The following is an 18,599-nucleotide window of genomic DNA, read 5'->3' on the forward strand; positions in this document are numbered from 1 at the left end:
AGGGGGCAGCGGCGACCAACTTGCTTAACTTGGCGCGGGCTGGAGAGGCTCCGGCGCCTCCTCCCCGGTCCTCCTCCCGTCCGCCGCCGCCGCCGCCGCCGCCACCGGCCCCGCTGCGCGCCCAGCCCTGCCCCGCAGCCCAGCGCGCCGCAGAGTCGCTGAGCCGCTGTCGCCGGACGGGACGGGCCCGGCCAGGCGCGCCCCCCGAGCCCCGCCGCGGGCATGGGCGCGCTGGCCCGGGCGCTGCTGCTGCCGCTGCTGGCCCAGTGGCTGCTGCGCGCGGCCCCGGCGCCGGCCCCCGCGCCCTTCACGCTGCCTCTCCGGGTGGCATCGGCCAGCAGCCGCGGGGCGGCGCCCACCCCTGGGCCCGGACCCCCCGCCGAGCCCCGCGCGGACGGCCTGGCGCTCGCCCTGGAGCCCGCCGGGGGTGCAGCCAACTTCTTGGCCATGGTGGATAACCTGCAGGGGGACTCTGGCCGCGGCTACTACCTGGAGATGCTGATCGGGACGCCCCCGCAGAAGGTAGGTCGGTGCGCGCTCGCCAGCCCGCTCGGACCGGGCGCCCTGCAGCCGGGGGGCTTTTGGGGGCGCCCAGCTGTGCCTCCACGCAGCTTAGCGTCGCCCCCAAAACAGCAGCTGTCCCCGGAGAGCAGATCTTGGGGACGCAGAGGGGCTCCGGGCCCGGATCCGGGGCGCGCGCACTCGGGACGCGGAGCGGTAGCAATCCTGCCCCGGGCGCAAGCCGGAGGCGTGTGCAGGCGCTTCAGAACTTGTTAAGCTCTCCCTCTCCGTGTGGCTGCGAGGCGAGAGACCTGTAACTTCCCTCTAATGGGATTGCCTTCTGGCGAGCGACACGTCTTTTCAGCGAGGAGACCTTGCGGTGGGCCCAGGGAGCGACGCTGCTGTTACCGGGGGAATCACTTAACGTTAATATTCCCGCCCCCTACCCCCGCGCTGTCTCATCGCTAAGGAGGCTCGTGGACGGCCTCCAAAGGCGCAGTACCCTTTTCAAAGGGATTCTTGCTTTATCTCAGCTCAGAGCAACCCTGTCCAAGGAGACTCGCTCGCTGGCTGCCCGCGGAGGGAGCAGCGTTTCCCCGGCTCCACTTTCCTCTCTCGGGGTTGGCTGGTCAGCTTCCTCTGGGCTGGCCCTGCTGCTTAGCCCCTCTGCGCCGATCACAGAGTCTACACACGTGTGGGGAACGTGTTAAATGCAGTAAAGGGACTGAGAAAAAAAAAAATGCGATGAGCCAGGCTTCCGGGTACCAAGAGGTCTCCCAGTGACAAAATAGAAATAAAATCAAACAGCGATCTTATCCTCATGTTCAATTATTAGCACTTTTTGTAGCAAGAAACAAATGTGCCCAGGCCCGGTCATCTTAAGAAAAACAAAATCCCAGGAGTTGGTTTGGCCCCCTCCTCCTCCTTCCTTCGAAACTACCTAATCTGTGAGTTGAAGTCAAGTTTTTCTTATCCATTGAATACGGTGTCTGAAGATCCTTTATTTTTAACATTGTCATTTGGGTTTTAATTCAGCCATGATTCCCCCATAAATAGCACATACTCATGACTTTGGTGTAATTCTAATTAAATTATTCAAGACTTTCTTAAGAGGAAAGACATGCCATGCTAATCTCTTTAAAAAAAGAAACTCTACTGAATAACTTCTATACTTGTTTAATTAGTTTAAAAAAGAAAAGCCTTCAAAAATGTATTTCGGCTCAAAACTTTGATTCTAGTTGCCTTTCATCTAAGCGCTGTCTTTGGCATCTCCTCGGGTGGATGGTGGCTGGAGAGCAGGGGGAGGGCCGGGGCGGGGTGGGGGGGGGGCGGGGAGCTGTGGAGAGTCAGCTGAGGAAGCTTAACTTGACAAGAGGTTGGAGCTGGTAAAAGCCACCACGTGAGAACACGCGCCGGTGGTGAGAACCTGGTACATTTCACTTTTCCCAAGATTTCATGAGATAGTGTGAACCTCTTTTTGTGACCCAAGGATAATCTTTTGGAACAGGCCTTAAATCATTCACCGCTTGGGAAATGTGTGCCTTGATGTTTTAAGTGGAAGGGAATTCTCTCAACTAAAGTAAAGTAAATTTGGGCAGTTTGGGTCCTCACGCCTGTCTTCCTCCAGAGAGGAGGGGAAGGGAAAAAAGCATCTAGAAGAACGAGAAAATATTTCTCTTGGGCTTGCAAAGAAACAAACAAAACAACTTTTCTAAATAATAGTTTGTCTTTATTAATTAATCCAATGACCTTTACTCTAAAATAATGAAGTTTAATGAACAAGAATGTATTGAGTATCTTAATGCTGATATCTTTACCTTGGCCAAGGAAATAGCTCATTCAAGGTTAGTTCTCAGTTACACATTCACATGTTTCCAGGGAGGACTGTTTTAAACAATCCAGATTTAATTTTTACATTTGATGGGAAGTGAAATATTCTGTGCCTCCTTCTTGGCCTGATTTAGTAATAAGCTGCTTTATAGCAGAATTCACGTGTGCGCTTTCCAAATGCCTACTGTAAACTCTTAGGTGTTAATGACGAGTGCATCAGGATTCATTTCTTGCCTACCTCCCCCTGAAACATCTCCGACCACCAGTCAGGTATTTGCAGCAGGCAAGAGCGGGCAGCCATGGGGGCACTTCTGAACTTGAAGGAAGTTTTCTCCTGCTCTGTTAATCGCCAAGAGTCACGCATATGTTCTCTGCTAATTCTCTGAAGCCTAAAAGAAAACTTGCTTAGGTGGAGAGAAAAATGGAATTGTACATTCAAGCAGTAAATAATCAAGAATTTTTTGAAAATTAAATAATAGTCATAGCTAGTGTGGAGCGCACCCCTCGTGGCTAGCACTGTGCCGTGTGCCTAATGTACCACTGTAGGAAATCCTCACAACAGCTCCAAGTTCTTACCCTGATACAGGGGATGGGACAGCTGAGACTTGGAGAGGTTGAATGACTTTCCCAGGGCAACGGGACAAGGAAAAAGGAGAGCACCAGAAGTTGAACCCAGGCAGCTGGACTCCAGAACCCAAGTTGTCAATGACCTGGCAGATACCTGGTCCCTTCCCTTCCTCCCTTCCGACTTCTTTTCTTTGGTTTTTTGGCCTCCTGTCACCCTTTTCAGCCAGAGATCCCTGAACCGTACACCCCAAGGTATTAGGAACTTAACACGTGACACAAACTGGACTCTCCCAGTCCCTGCCGTTCCCTCCATCGAGTCCCCTTCCTTGCAGGCAAAGCTCAAGGCTCAGCATCATGAATAATTGGATCCAGGTGTGCATAGGAGCGACCATGTGGGAAGATTCGGCAGGAACCAGAGCCCCACCATCCCTGCTCTCCCATGGGAAAGGCAACTGTTGGAAATGTGCTCATTCCCTGAATGCTTTAATCAAGAACAGGGGTCCCTCATTCTGCCTGACACCCTTCAAGACATCACAGTCAGGCGCCCGGAGGGCCATGTGTGAGCAGCCTCACGTTGGCATGGAGATGAGTGCCGAGGCTCTGGCACCATTATGTGACTTCTCTCTAACAGTGGAGAACCAGCAGCTGCTGGAACCATGTAATTTGGTCTTATTAATAATAATAATGGTGTTCTAAAGTGATTATAATTACAACAATTTCCATTATTTTTTTTTAAATAAAGACTTCCACGCTAACACCATAAATCCAACTGAAGAAACTGAAGGTCCGAGGCTATATACCTGGTAATGGCTTCAAAAAGTCTTTTGGGGTTTCTGTTGAAAGATTTTCTGTCATCTCCACTAATAGAGATAAAACAGCAAAATGCGTCTCGGATTTAAACATTGGAATGTATGTAAAGAGCTAACGAATTATGTGGGGGGCTCACATTTTAATCATGGCACGTGGGCTTACTTGCTTCTGTTAATCTGGAAGTTAATCTGGAAGATTTTGGATTGAAGATATGTATCTGTCGTATACAATTTAAAAGTTTGTCCTTTTCAGAATAAGCCACCCAGTGTCCTCAAATTACATGAAGCTCACTGCAGGGGAGGCTGAAAAAGGGTCAGCAAGAAGAAATCTGATGGAAAAAATTGAGACGGTAAACGACTAAGGACAATGAAGAAAGAATGGACCACTGGGATGGAAAGAGCCAGAAAGTCAAAGCTCGGTTCCCACCAGCTCCTTTTGGGGTAAAAGATGCCCTTCCTGAGCTTTGGAGCAATAATTCAACATCAAAGGCTTTATTATGGAGGACTGTGAAAGGCCAAACCAAGGAATCCGCTCCAAACAGCTTGGAGAGACAGAGTCTGAGAAATCGTTAACAACTGTGTATTAATAGCTAACCTTGATTTCAGGCTTATTGGGTTCTGGACACCACGCTAAGCATTTTGCCTGGATCACTTCATTTTCTCTTCACAACAGCATGTACCTGCTGAAGTACGTACGGTTATTTGACTTGGTTTTCAGATGGGGAAACTGAGGCTCAGAGAGGCCAAGTCATTTGTCCCAAGTCACACTGATGAGTGCCTGAGCGGGCTTATCCATCAGGTCTGCCCCAGTCCACAGTCTAAGCACTTCACCACTCTGCACGCTGCTATTTGAGTCGCAGTGACTTTTTTTCTTAAAGAACCATCTTTATTTATCTGTGAATGACTTGGAGGTAGTGGGAAGCGTCCTGGACCCACTGCAGGGGCCCAGATCCTAGTGGCATTACATACTTGACGATGGGCAGGTGGCAACCTCCCCCTGCTTCCTTTTCCGCATTGGTTGAAGATCTTTTAAGTTCTTCTTAGTTCCCTGCAGCTGCTGTAATAAATGACCACAAACTAGGTGACTTAAAACAATAGAAACATACTCTCTCACAGTTCTGGAGGCCAGGAGTCCAAAGTCAAGGTGTCTGTGCAGCTGTGCTCCCTCTGAAGGCTCTCGGGGAGGATCCTTCCTGCTTCTTCCAGCTTCTCGTGGCTGCAGGCAGTCCTTGGTGTTCCCTGGCTCGTAGCTGCATCCCTCCCATCTCTTCCTCTGTCTTCCTGTAACATTCTCCCCCAACCTCATGTTTCTATGTCCAGATTTGCCGCCTGTTATGAGGACATCAGCCTTTCGATGAGGGCCCGTCGTGATCCATTCTGACCTCGTCGTGGCTTGATACATCTATCAAGACGGGAACTGGGGTTTAGGGCTTCAGCATCCCTTTTTTTTTGGCAGGGTTCGGGGGACACAACCCATAACAAGTTCATTCTAAGTTTATCATTCTGTGGATTTTTTTTCTTTCATTCTATCCCATCTTTGAACTGCCGATAATTTTAATTTGGAATTCAAGTATAATTTTCATCAAAGGCAGCAGCACAAGGTGATTTTGTGTCGACACAGAGTCTGTGACAAGATATTGTGCTGGGAACAGGGCGGGGGGAGGGGGGCGGGGAGGGGAGGGGAGGGTTTGGGTTATATTCTGTATTTCGGTATCAGTTTCCTCACTAGAGAGTAATCGCTTAAATTTTTTAAATGTCTTTTGTCGTGTTGCATTAATTCTAGGATTGCTGTAATTATTGCATAACCTGGGAAAAGCCCACTTAGACAAGCTCAGATCACTGGTATTTAAATACCGATGACTCACAAATACTCATGTTGAAAGCTGTGTTTCATGTTTTAAAGACTTTGTAAGGCATCTGTCACCCCTTTTCAATGGAATCTGTTTGATATGAAATCCACTCCTTTTCTCCTCAAGCATCTCCAGCATTTTCTAGACTCTTCTGCCTGACTTCCTTTGTTGTCAGCAGGTGGCTTGACCTCCTCTGGGCTTCCTGTTTTCTCCTAGAATGATTGCTGACCCCGTTCTAACTAAGACCAAAAGGGGAAGGTCGAGGTGAGCCACAGCGAGAGGGATTTCTCCTCCACGGTGGGCTGGATCAGGCCTGAGGAGAGGAATTCAGAGGCGGCATTTTCCCTTCCTCGGGGTGTGGGACAGCACGCCCTGGGGTTTATTTTATATCCCAGACACTGAATGGAACAGGTCAAGCCTGGATTCAGGGTCCACCTGGGCTGAGGATGGGGTTGGTGGCTGCGGACTCTCGCCCCAGCCCCAGGCAGAGGGCAGCAGGGGTAGGCGTTGGGTCCCGTCTGATGCTGAGAAAGGTGCTTCTCCCTGGAGCCTAAGAGCCTCCTTTTAGGACTAACAATGGGCTTTCTGCTTATACTTGGCTCCCCTGCCATCTGTCACAGGTTCCTCCTTTGCACTCACTCTGTTCTCCTTGCCCAGCCCAGGCTGAATGTTGACAGTGGACCTCATTGTTTGTTAGTGACAACCGATACCACCTGGAAAACAGAACCCACCTGTGAGGCAGGTGGACGGCCCACCTCGGCTTCTGTGCCTCGTGCATGGATACTGAGGGGTATGGTGTGAGTTAGGGTGTGTGTCCCATATTCTGGGCCAGTTTCCCGGGCTGTGGAGAATGTGTGTGTGATGCCTGGTTGGACTGGCTGTCATGTGCCCCCCCCCCCCTTCATCCTCTCCTGGACTATTTGCTTTTTTTGCCTATCGCTACTCAATCAAAAAGTCACTTTTTTGCTCTTGGAATTCTCAAAGAGGTAAAGAGACTCTTGGAGAGCCGACATCACCACAGGAAGGAAACAAAACGCGTAGGTTTGTTTCTGAGTGAATGCTTGCTACCCCGCACAGGTCTCAGGTTGGACGTTTCCTAGTTTTATTACACGGCGCATCATATACCAGTACCTAGAAACACATAGTCTCAGCCCTGCCATTTTAGAAAGATGAAGAGGACTGTCTGCGGTGTAAAGGGTGATGCCCTGGGCCGGCTTCATCGTGCCCATGAGCCATAAAGGGCGGTGGAAAACCTCTCCCTCCATTTCCCGCTAGACTGAGGACACACAGGGGAGGAGGGTTTACACCCGGCCCTCCTAAGGAGCCTGCGCACCCCCAGCCCTCCCCAGCCCCGTGCTGGATAAATGCACTTCTCGGCAGTGGGCTGAGAACGACTTCAGTTTGTCTGCCCTGCAAACCCCCTGCCAGAAACCCAAGAGAACCCCCCACAAGGCAGCCCCCTCAGAAGGGAGCACTGTGGGGAAAAAGGGTGGAAAGCACGGAATCAAAAAGTTTTCCAGGTAGCCTAGGGAGGGCGGGATAATCAGGTCTGACCCCGTTTCAGGGCAGGATACATTGCCAGAAGGGAAGCTGCTGCTTGGTGCAGGTGGGTGTGGACTCCAAGCCCCACACATGGAGCTACCTCCTGGGGAAATTCATTAGCTTTTCCCAATCACACAGGCCACCAAGGAGCAGGCAGGTCTGCGCGTTTGTCACAGCCTTTGGGAATTAGGCGTTTCTGCTGCTCATCCCAGATGGGCTGCTTGCCAGATATTGATGTGGACGAGCAAGTTCTTCAGCCTTTCGGGGCCTCAGTTTCCTTGTCTGTAAACAGGGGATTTCACCGGGTAACCTGAGACGCTTCCTAGAAGCTCTGACACTCAGTGATTATAATCCATTTTGTTGGGGAGAGCTTCCGATAGCCCTAATTTTCAACAGCTGCCTGCAGGTGTGTCCCCCGGGGGTCTATTAAGATGCAGACTCTGGTTCAGGCCCTGGGGGAGCCGGGGGAGGCTGGATGCTGCTGGCTCCAAGGGCAGAACTGGAGTCCTTGCTCCGCCAGCCAGGGGGCTGCAGGGAGGACTAAGCACGCCTTGTAGGGTTGGTTACAAATACAGATTCCCAAGACCCAGGCCAGACTGACAGGGTGAGAGAGCCTGCACCGGGGCCTGAAAATCTGCACTTTATCACGTCTCTCAACTCCGTCCGCCTCTTAAGCAACAAGCCCGGCCCCATCCCTTGGACACTATTTGGAGGGCACAAAGAAGCCAGAGTCTCCTCTGCTGGGTGGTTTCCTGAACGGAATTGGTAGGTTCTTTCATCTTCCTAAAGGCTGTTGTCTGATTAAGTGTTAACTCTGCCCATTTAGGAAATCTCTACCTGTAGCAGACTGGGTTCCGGAAGCTTCTTTGCACCTGGCAGGTTGGAAAGGTGGAGTGCGCACTCTCCAGAGCAAGACCTCTAGGGCCGTGCTGTTCAAAGTCTCTGTGCTGACTGTGTCCTGTTTAAATTTCCAGTCTGTCCCGATCGGTCCATTGTAAATCAATGAGAATGAATTACTTGGAAAAGGAAAGTTTAAAAGACATACACGTACAAGAGCCGTATTTTAAATGATTAGATTCAGCGGACATCCCGTGTTCTGCGCTGGAAAGTTTGCTTGCGCTCAGAGTTTCCGGGGCCTCCTCCCCCATCCTGTGGTTACCTTATTGCTGACACGTAACCATTTGTTTGTGGATGGGTGCCATCAGCAGGGCATTCATGGAGTACACGTTAGAAGTTGTTACAGATGGTTCCACTTACATTTGTTTTGCCACCTCCTGTCTTTAGCGGGACAGTGGTCATTTTCACTAAAGCAAAAAGGAAATGTGAGCGTTGGGTTCTCGGCTTTTAGCCCTCTCAAGGGGGGGTGGGTATAGAGCTTTATCCTAGGGGTAGCCAGTAAGTCTAACTCAGTGGTTCCCGATCCAGGGAAATTGTATTCTCCAGGTTACATTGGGCTCTCTCTGGAGATGTTCTTGGTGTCACAGTTTGGGTGGTACCACTGGCATCTGGTGGCTGGAGGCCAGGGATGCTGCTTGACAATGCACAGGACAGAGCCCCTCACCCAACAGAAGGTTACCTGTTCCCAAATGTCAGCAGTACCAGGGATCTGAAATCCTGCCCAGAGCAGGGAGGGAGGCTGTCCGTCAGAAGCATCTGTGTGGGCACCAGTGGGGAGTGGAGCAGGCTCACACCTGTGGGTCTCCGGATCTTTGCAATCCTGTCTTGTTCCAGTGCCGTGGTTCTCCTTGCCAGATGCAGTAAGGCACTTCTAACTCGAGTGATTGGGGATTAAAGAGGTGAAAGAATTTTGAACTAGACTCAAAGGATGAGCATGCTTTATTCCTTCATTCTGTGTATTTATTAAGCACCTGCTGTATGCCAGGCCCTATCCTAAGCCCAGGGATGCAACAGTCAACTAGACGAAGATGGCCCTTGCTTTTCTAGAACCTGTGTGCTTGTTGGGAAGACAGATTGTAAAGCAAGTAAACAGAATTTTTGATGGGTACTGAGAGACCGTACAGCCTGGTGATGGGCGTGGGTAAAGACCCCTTTAGAAAGGAGGACCCGTGTTCCAGGATGAAGCCAGGCAGCAAAGCCTGTACCAGGAGGGCAGACAGCACCAGCACAGTGGGCCACGGGGGGCCGCTCTGACATGCCCGGCCTTTGGAGCAGCTCCTTATTCATCTGCTTTAAAATTGTGCTTTGAGGTTCGATGTTATTAGAACCAAGGCCTTGCAAAGTATGAAACCATTACGCTACATGCTTCTAGGTCACGTGTGTGCAGGGTGTGAGGAGTTGGGGGAGGGGAGTTAAGTATGGTTGTCAGGGAGAGTTTCTGAATAAGGAAGGAAAGTTAAACTCGGGGTGCCAGGGGTGGTGGGGTGCAGGAGACCACTTAGACTTGTGTCATGGTTTGGGTTTCCCCAGAAACAGACTGAGATGAGCATGTGAGTTGGACAGTTCACTTGGAAGGGGATGGGGCGGTGAGGGGAGGGGAAGTGTGGGTGAGGAAAAGGTTGCAGGCGTGGGCAGTGGGCTCAGTCCCCTGGGATCTCTGAGAGGGAATGTCACTTAGACTCAGCTGTCCCAGCTGAAGGGCAAAGGAGCTGGACATTTATCATCCACTCCGGTTGGTCCTGGGTGAGGGCTAATGGGGGCAGGTTTGTGGTCCTGCAGCTGCAGCCAGGAGAAGCTGGCAGGCAGAGTCCCAGGAGACTTCAGGGTCAGGGGCACAGAATTATCGGCATCGGTACAATGTACTGCGGCCACGGCATCCCTCCTGCCTGGAGCCATGGCTGGCACAGGCTGGGCTAATATTTGAGGAATAAAAGAATGATTACTCTCTACCGCTGAATGCATTTGAGAGCATCGTTTTGGCCCACGAGTCACAAAGCAGTTTTAAAAGCTCTGCTTTAAAATCCTAACTTCCTGGAGTGTTCTAGAATCTCACTCACGAAAGCCTCTGTGAGTCAGTCCGGAGCGAGCCTCTCATTGCTGCGTGTACTTTGAACTTCTTTCTGGAAAAGGAGGATGTGATGTGTAAGCACTGGGAGAAAATGGTTGGGGGGCAAAGAGAGATTTCGTTTGAGGTTAAAAACAACCACAAAACCTCCTTTGAAAATCGAATGCTCTGAACATAAGGATTTTCAAAACCTTTTGAGTGGCTGGCGCCTTGTGATGTCGAAGAGCAGGGATGCAGAGGACACAAAACTGCCAAGTGCCTGATCCGGGGACACTGACGTGTCATCTAATCCATAACCACGTTCACCCAAGTGTAGCTCCCGTGTGTGCGTAAGAATTTACTACCTGATAGTTTGCTTAGAGTCTCCATAACATCGATTCTTCAGTATACACAAATTTCAAAAATATGTAAAAGATTTTTTGTTGTCCTTTGATCGGTAAGTGTGTGTACGTTTTGGCTCATTGACCCTGTAGGATGTGGGTGACTTCCATTTCCCCACCTCCTTGGTTGCTTCACCCAAATAGGAGGTGCTGCAGTGCCCATTCGGGCTGGGCTGGTGGCCGGGGTGGAGTCCTCACCTTCCTCTCCACGTCTGAGCAGGTACTTCACTTGGAGCCTGTTCATCTCTGTGTCTTCGAACACACGCCTTGTTGTCCTGGGTTTCTGAACCGTGAGGCTGGCTGGAGAACTGAGAAATCCCAGTATTTTGTGTTCAGACTTCTGGGGAGGCAGGGACCTGCTGAAACTCAAATCCGAGTTCATGCCCCAGCCCAGCTTCACCAGAGCTCTGTGGGGGGATCCTGGGGGTCAGCACAGCCAGTGGTCGCTGGTGCCCTCTTCCCGTCTCCTGCTGGTCCTTCAGTCAGCACCACCTCCGATCCCCACCCAAGGGTGAGTGGAGACACAGGAGCCGGGCAGTCCCGGCTCCTCTGGCCAACAGCACCCTGATGTATCCCTCAGAGATGTTTTTCTTTATTATTGAAGTATAGTTGATTTACAATACTGAATTAGTTTCAGGTGTACAGCATAGTGATTCAGTATTTTTATAGATTACACTCCGTTAAAAGTTACTACAAGAGAATGGCTATAATTCCCAGTGCTGTACAATATATCCTGTTGCTCATCTATTTTGTTCATAGTAGTTTGTATCTCTTAATCCCCTAGCCCGATCTTGCCCCTCCCCCTTTCCTCTCTCCAACTGTATATGCGCTTACTACATCTTCTTTATGCATTACTATTGATGGACAGTTGGCTTGCTTCCATATCTTGGCTATTGTAAATAGGGCTGCTATGAACATTGGGGTGCATGTGTTTTCTTATTCTTTGGCTATATACTCAGGAGTGGAATGGCTGGATCATATGGCAATTCTATTTTTAGTTTTCTGTGGAACCTCTGTACTGTTTTCCATAGTGACTTCACCAATTTACATTTCCACCAACAGTGCAGGAGGGTTTCCTTTTCTCCTCATCCTCACCGGTGTTTGTTATTTGTAGACTTTTTGATAATGGCTATTCTAGCAGATATGAGTTGATATCTCATTGTGGTTTTGACTTGTGTTTCTCTGATGATTAATGATGTTGAGCATCTTTTCATGTGCCTATTGGCCATCTACATCACTTCTATGGAAAAATTTCTATTCAAGTCTTCTTCCAATTTTTTGGTTGGGTTGTTTTTTTTCATATTGTGTTGTATGAGCTGTTTATATATTTTGGATATTATCCATTGTCAGTCATCTCATTTGCAAACATTTTCTCCCATTCCAAGGGTTGTCTTTTCATTTTCTCAGTGGTTTCCTTTGCTGTGCAAAAGCTTTTAAGTTTAGGAAACAGAGCCAAAAAAATATTGCTACAATTTATGTCAAAGAGTGTTTTGCCTGTGTTCTCTTCTAGGAGTTTTATGGTTTTAGGTCTTACATTTACGTCTTTAAACGATTTTGACTTTAGTTTTGTATTTGGTAGGAGAAAATGTTCTAATTTCATTGTTTTACATGTAGCTGTCCAGTTTTCCCAACACCACTTGTTAAAGAGGCTGTCTTTTCTCCATTGTATTTTCTTGCCTCCTTTGTTATAGATTAATTGACCATAGGTGTGTGGGTTTACTTCTGGCTCTCTATTCTGTTCCATTGATCTATGTGTCTGTTTTTGTGTCAGTACCATGCTGTTTTTATTCCTGTAGCTTTGTAGTATAGTCTGAAGTCTGGGAGGGTGATACCTCCAGCTTTGTTCTTCTTTCTCAGGATTGCTTTGTCAGTTCAGGGTCTTTTCTGGTTCCATATGAATTTTAGGATTATTTGTCCTAGTTCTGTGAAAAATGCCATGGGTGTTTTGATGGAGATTGCATTACATCTGTAGATTGCTTTGGGTAGTATGGCCATTTTAAAAATATTAATTCTTCCACTCCAAGAGTACAAGATATCTTTACATTTCTTAGTATTGTCTTCAGTTTCTTTCATCAATATTTATAGTTTTCAGAGTACTAAGTCTGAAGGTAAGGTTAAGTTTGTTCCTAGGTATTTTATCCTTTTTGATGTGATTTTAAAACTTTCTCTTTCTGATAGTTCATTATTACTATATAGAAGAGCAACAGATAACCGAATATTAATCTTGTGTACTGCAACTTTGCTGAATTCATTTGTTAGTTCTAATAGTTTTTTGGTGGAGACTTTAGGGTTTTCTATGTAGAGTACCCTCAGTCTTGAAGCTATTTTTACATTGTCATCTGCCTTGATGCTGTTGATAAGCCCAGTGCCATTGTGATTTCTGATTTTTGTCTATGAACTGTATATGAACTATACATGAGATATTGTAAATGTGTTATTATTAGACCTGGTATTCCGAAACTTCATGATGATGTCTTTTTTTTTTTTTTTTTTATGCTGGATGCTTGGTGAGTCTTTTCAGTCTCGAATTTCAAGACATTCAGTTCTGAGAAATTTTTTAGTAACTGTTCTCTCCTTTGGACCTCCTATTATCCAGATGCTGGGGCCATCCTGTGTGGTCTCTCCTATTTCCCATCTCTTCGTCTTTTGGTTCTACTTTCCATATTCATTTCTGCTATCTTAATTCCAATTTTCAAGAACACTTCTGAATGTTTCTCTTTTGATTGTGCCTTATTCTTGTTTCAAAGTTGCATACCTTCTATTACTCTGAGAAAATTATGAATTTTTTTTTGAAGTTTTCTTTCAGCTTCCTGCCTTATATTCTGAATTCCTTTCCTCAGGGTGTTTGTCATGGTCTCTGCGTCTGACCTAGAGGCTTCTCTCAAACAGTGGTGATTGTGGCTGTCTTTTTGTATTTAAAAGAGAAACATTACAAGGCTGATTGGAAGTTCAAGGCTGTGTGTACACAGGGTATGGAGTGTGTTCTCATTATGTGTGTCCATGTCTAGTTTTTGAAACATGGCAATGGTAATGATTCTGTTACCTGACCTGTGACAGATATTTTCAGTTGAGTGATCAAACTAAAACATTTTCCCCAGTCTCTTCTCTCCAGCCTGAATCTGTTCACTGGAACATCCTTTGCAACTAAGGACACAGCTGTGGACAATGGGATCTAAATGGGGTCTCCTGAGGGATTTCAGGGAAAGTGTATGTTTTCCTGATAAAGGTGGCAGGTGTGGCTGGGATTATAATTTCTCCTCCCTCCTGTGTTTGATGCAAATGCAACGCCTTCCACAGGGGCAACCAACTTCTGACCTTGAACAATAGGTCAGGGGGAACAGCAGAGATCTGACACTGACTTTCCCTGAGATGTTTATCTAATACCAACTTTCTCAAGAGACTTCTTGATATGGAGAAAAATAAACCCCTACTTGTTTGGGCTACTCTAAACCTATAGTTTTCTGTTTACTTGCAGCCGAAAGCATTCCAAATGATGCATCATCATATCTTTGGGGGGGAAATAATAGCTTAATAATAATTAAAAAATAGTTTAGGGCAATTTGTCCTTCTTTTCCTCTCCTTGAACTCTCCAAAGAAGAGAAGAACACATCTAAAAATCTTGTCACTATCGTCTTTGTTGCTGTTATGGACAAGATGCTTATTTCCAGTGATCAAGGTGTGTCCCTGTTACAACATCTAGGCTCTGGTCGCCACAGAAGGAACCCCACCAGAGAAGACCACCAGGGGGAGTTTGTATGGGGTATAGACCAGAGATCAGCCAGCTAAGGCCTGTGGGCCACGTCTGCCGGTCTCCTTAATAAGGTTTTATTGGAACACAGCCATATGATTTGTTCACATGTCATCTGGGGCTGCTTTCATGCTGCAGTGATGGAGTTGAGTGCATGAGACAGACACCATTTGCCAAGGTCTAAGATCCTGACCATCTGGCTTTATACGAAAAAGTTGGCTGACCCCTGGGTTGGACTGTCAGGTGCTAGAGACTAAGGAGGGAGTAGTAAGGGCCAACTGACTAGCAGTGGTTTCTGCCCACTGCAGGAAGCTGCGGGTGGGAGCCATCCGTGGTGGGGGTGGGAAGGAAGAGACAGTGGTTCTAAGGAGCCCCCTGCATGTAGACATCAGCCACATCCAGAATCTACCAGCCATGAAGTCAGATAACAAAGTTCCCGCCTCTTACCTTTCCACTCCCTCTTGTTTCAGTCCTGGAGAAATCTGGGGCATCATTGTGATCGAGGTGGGGAAATAGAAATAAATCCAACCACACCTCCCCTTGCCCTCTGTCTCTCTGAGCCTCAGGCGGGCCCATTATATTGGATGCCAGAAAGAAGCTTTGACGTTAAACAGGACGGGACTTATAATACCTAAAAATAAATTTATTGCCACAAAGCTGTTAGAAAAATATAGCTTTGGCCAAGATTTCATTAAAGCAGGAGGAAGAGCAATTTACAGAGCTTGTTTGAAGGCATTTGTATGACAAGAGAAATTTCTATTAAAATATGATCCCATCCTACAGAGACTATGGAGGGGAGTTTAGAAATGTCTGGGCAAATTCAGATGCGTTTAGCCTTTGGCTCAGAAAGCCACTCCTAGGAATTTACAGGAAAGTTACATTGGGCAAAAGTATGAAAAGTAATTCACAAGGCTATTCTTTGGAGTCTTACTTGTAATACCAAACGATTGGAAACAACCCAGATGCTCATGGGAAGGGGACTGGGGGTGTGAACCATGGCACGTCTGTCCCATGGAACGTGAGGCAGCTGCAAAGAAACGAGGATGCTCTTTAAAAGCTTCAAGTGAGGACAGCAAGGTGGAGAAAAGAGAGGACAGTGTGCATCTAAGAAAGTGGATCCAGCGCATGCAGGTGCCTCTCTCTCGAGATTGTCCAGGGCAGAAGATTCCAGCGTTGAGCAGATTCTGCAGCCGTATGAGCACAGCCTCTGTTCCCGCACACGCTCCTCTTCTTCCAGAGGCCGCCGTGGTTTTCAGCCTTCAGCACATCATTGGTCTGGTTTGTTTTTAAAGACAAGACCTCTGAAGCTGAGTTACGTGCCTTTATTTCCCAGAAAGCCACAGTTCCAGATTTGCTGGCTTTTATTGCGACTCTAAGTGGCCGTCGGCAGCATGCTGCTTCGTAAGTATTGAAAAAAAATAACAAATATAGTTAAAACATGTCCTTAAGGTGATATTTTATTTTATTTTTTTATTTTATTATTATTTTTTTTTGTGGTACGCGGGCCTCTCACTGTTGTGGCCTCTCCCGTTGCGGAGCACAGGCTCCGATCGCGCAGGCTCAGCGGCCATGGCTCACGGGCCCCGCCGCTCTGCGGCATGTGAGATCTTCCCGGACGGGGGCACGAACCCATGCCCTGAATTGGCAGGCGGGCTCTCAACCACTGCGCCACCAGGGAAGCCCTAATTTTTAAAATATTTTTAAAAATTTATTTTGTTTAGTCCTTTTTTTTTTTTTTCTTGGCTGTGTTGTGTCTTTGTTGCTGCAAGAGGGCTTTCTGTAGTTGAGGCGAGCAGGAGCTACTCTTCATTGCTGTGTGCGGTCTTCTCACTGTGGTGGCTTCTCTTGTTGCGGAGCTTGGGCTCTAGTCGCGTGGGCTTCAGTAGTTGTGGCTCGCAGGCTCAGCAGTTGTGGCTCGTGGGCTCTAGAGCGCACGTTCAGTAGTTGTGGCACACAGACTTAGTTGCTCCGGGGCATGTGGGATCTTCCCGGACTAGGGCTCGAACACATGTACCCTGCATTGGTACAGGTGCCACCAGGGAAGTCCTTAAGGTGATATTTTAACCCTGAGCTGGAAACAGCTTTTCAACAGAAACTCCTGCTATGGAGAGTCTTTTGAAGATGATATCTTTAAATGTCTCCATCATGATTTGGTTTCTACTACCAAATATGATATAAGTTTGCTACCTATAAAAATAGTTTTGAACCCTTGACCTGGAAACTGAATTTTCTACCTGGGTAAAAATCTTCCAGAGAATTTCAGCTGTTTAAGAAAAATAACAACCTACAGATAAGTTGTACCTTATGGTTGGTTTGCTGGAGCTACTTATTGACATTTGGGAAGAGGAAAGGTTACCATCCACTGTCCCCATTTTACAGATGAGTAAGCAGAGGCGCAGACAGTCACAGCATTGAGGCAACACACCGCATGAGGCCAGAGCTCTGAACCACTTCACCAAGCCGCCTCTTAGCACATAAGTTATGGATAGACACACATATAGGGGTTGAATACTCAGATATATTTTCCTTGATGGGGCAGTTTATCCAAAAATTTCACTAGTCTGTGAGAATTCAGGAGCCTTGTAAGGGACGGTGGACCTGGTTGATTCAAGAGAAACTGCCCATGGCTGAAGTGAGCCAATGTGTCTGGTCCTCAGGCCAGTTCTTGGGAAGGCACAGATGCTCAGAAAATAGCCATTCATTTGTTCACTCGCCAGTCTGTCCCTGACACTTGGCCTTCTGGAGAATGGACCGGCCGCCTTCTTTAATATGCTCCTCCGCCAGAGCAGTCCCAGAATAGAATCAGACAATTGAAAGCTTTATCTAAACCATAAATATCAACTCGCAGCGGTGGTTGCCAGGCGGTGCCTGGGTGCGCATACTTACCCCTCTTTCCAACTAGCCTGTAGGAGTTACACCCCTTCGGTTTTAGCAGTGCCCACTTTTTCACGAGACAGTCTCAGAAGTCAGGGCGGCATCTGCTCCCCTTTTTCCGCCTGTGTGTGTCGGGGGGAGGCGCGTTGGCTTCCAGTGGAAAGCAGAGGCCGGAGGAGGCCAGTGGGGAGCAAGGCGCTGGAGACGCCGCTGTGGGTGCTGGAGGCGCCTCTGTGGGTGCTGGAGACGCCTCTGTGGGTGCTGGAGGCCCTGCCGAGCGCACAGCAGGAGGCATCTGAGCTGGGTGCCCGGATGAAAGCGGCATCGCCCAGGCACTCGAGTAGGGAGTTTTCCTGGGACGGCCCTTCTGTCCTCCATCAGGGTGGCCAGCTTCCGTAACTGGACTGCTCAAGCTCCCTTCTCTTCTGGCTTGGGATTTGGCTCCTGACCCGCCTTCAAGCCAGGATGGGAAGGTTCCCATGGCTGCTGTTGGGTCCCGTGCAGGCCCGTGCTGACCCTCGCCCCTGCCCCCCACTCCACGAGGGCCCTGCATCCAGCCTCCTCCCGTGGAGCCTGGAGCAGTATCCCCTCTCCTGCTGGGCTCTGGTGGTGAGGACATCAGGGCAGCTGGTGATGATGACGGTGAGAGTGACACTTGTTTATGAGTCTGTCCTAATCTGTTGAGCCTTTGTATTCAGGCCTCAGTTTATTTGGTTTGGACAGTTTATTTGAATAGACTGAGATGCACACACTCAGCCAAGTGTCCAGTCCGTCTTCACCGCCATCTCCTCCTACCCTGGATCTGGACATCAGTGTTCCCATGCCCACAGGGTCTCGGGTCAAAACTGCGTCGTCTGCAGGGTCTCGGGGCCTCACCCCCGCACTGTGCTGGCCTGGCCCCTGTTATGAGCTGAACTGTGTCCCCAAGATCCATACGTTGAAGCCCTGACCCCCAGTAACCTCAGAACGTGACTGCATTTGGAGATACAGGGCCTCTGAAGAGTAATAAAATGAGGCTGTCAGGGTGGCCCTAATCCCATCTGACTGGTGTCCTTTCAAAAGGAAGAGATGAGGGTACACAGAGGGACACTGGGGAGCCCGTGCACAGAGGGATGAGCGCGTGAAGGGGCAGCAAGGGGGCTGACGTCTGCAAGCCAAGGAGAGGGGCTGCAGGAGAAACCAGCCCAGCTGACACCTTGATCTTGGACTTCCAGCCTCCAGGACTGGGAGAAGATGAATTTCTGTTGTTTCAGCTCCCAAGCCTCTAGTATTTTGTTCTGGGCGTCCCAGCAAACTAACACCTCCTGCTTATGTGCAGCTCCTGGTGGGGGCGGAATGCATCTGGCCGTTCCAGCTCTGGCCCCCGCCCCCTCACTCAGATTCCACAGGTTTCCAGTGTCCCAGGTCCCCCCCACCCTTCCCATCCCAACATCTTGGATCATTTTATGTTGGCAGGAATGAGAAGGGGAGGACCTCCCGGGCTAGAATCGTCCCTGTGCTGCAAGATCCCATCTGGACCATAAAAAATACTTGTCC

The 18,599-nt window shown here is 48.6% G+C and overlaps 1 protein-coding gene across 2 annotated transcripts in view; it reads left to right on the top strand.

The window, feature by feature from the left end:
* The first annotated feature begins 222 nt into the window (after positions 1-222).
* BACE2 (beta-secretase 2) overlaps positions 223-18,599 on the top strand; it is an 86,424-nt gene continuing 68,047 nt past the window's right edge. For both annotated transcript variants that reach the window (XM_065876187.1, XM_065876188.1), the window contains exon 1: positions 223-522. In XM_065876187.1, the coding sequence (XP_065732259.1) occupies positions 223-522 (300 nt within the window). The remainder of the gene's footprint in view (positions 523-18,599) is intronic.

Source organism: Phocoena phocoena, chromosome 4 (assembly GCF_963924675.1).
Source record: "Phocoena phocoena chromosome 4, mPhoPho1.1, whole genome shotgun sequence".
Taxonomy (NCBI): Eukaryota; Metazoa; Chordata; class Mammalia; order Artiodactyla; family Phocoenidae; genus Phocoena; species Phocoena phocoena.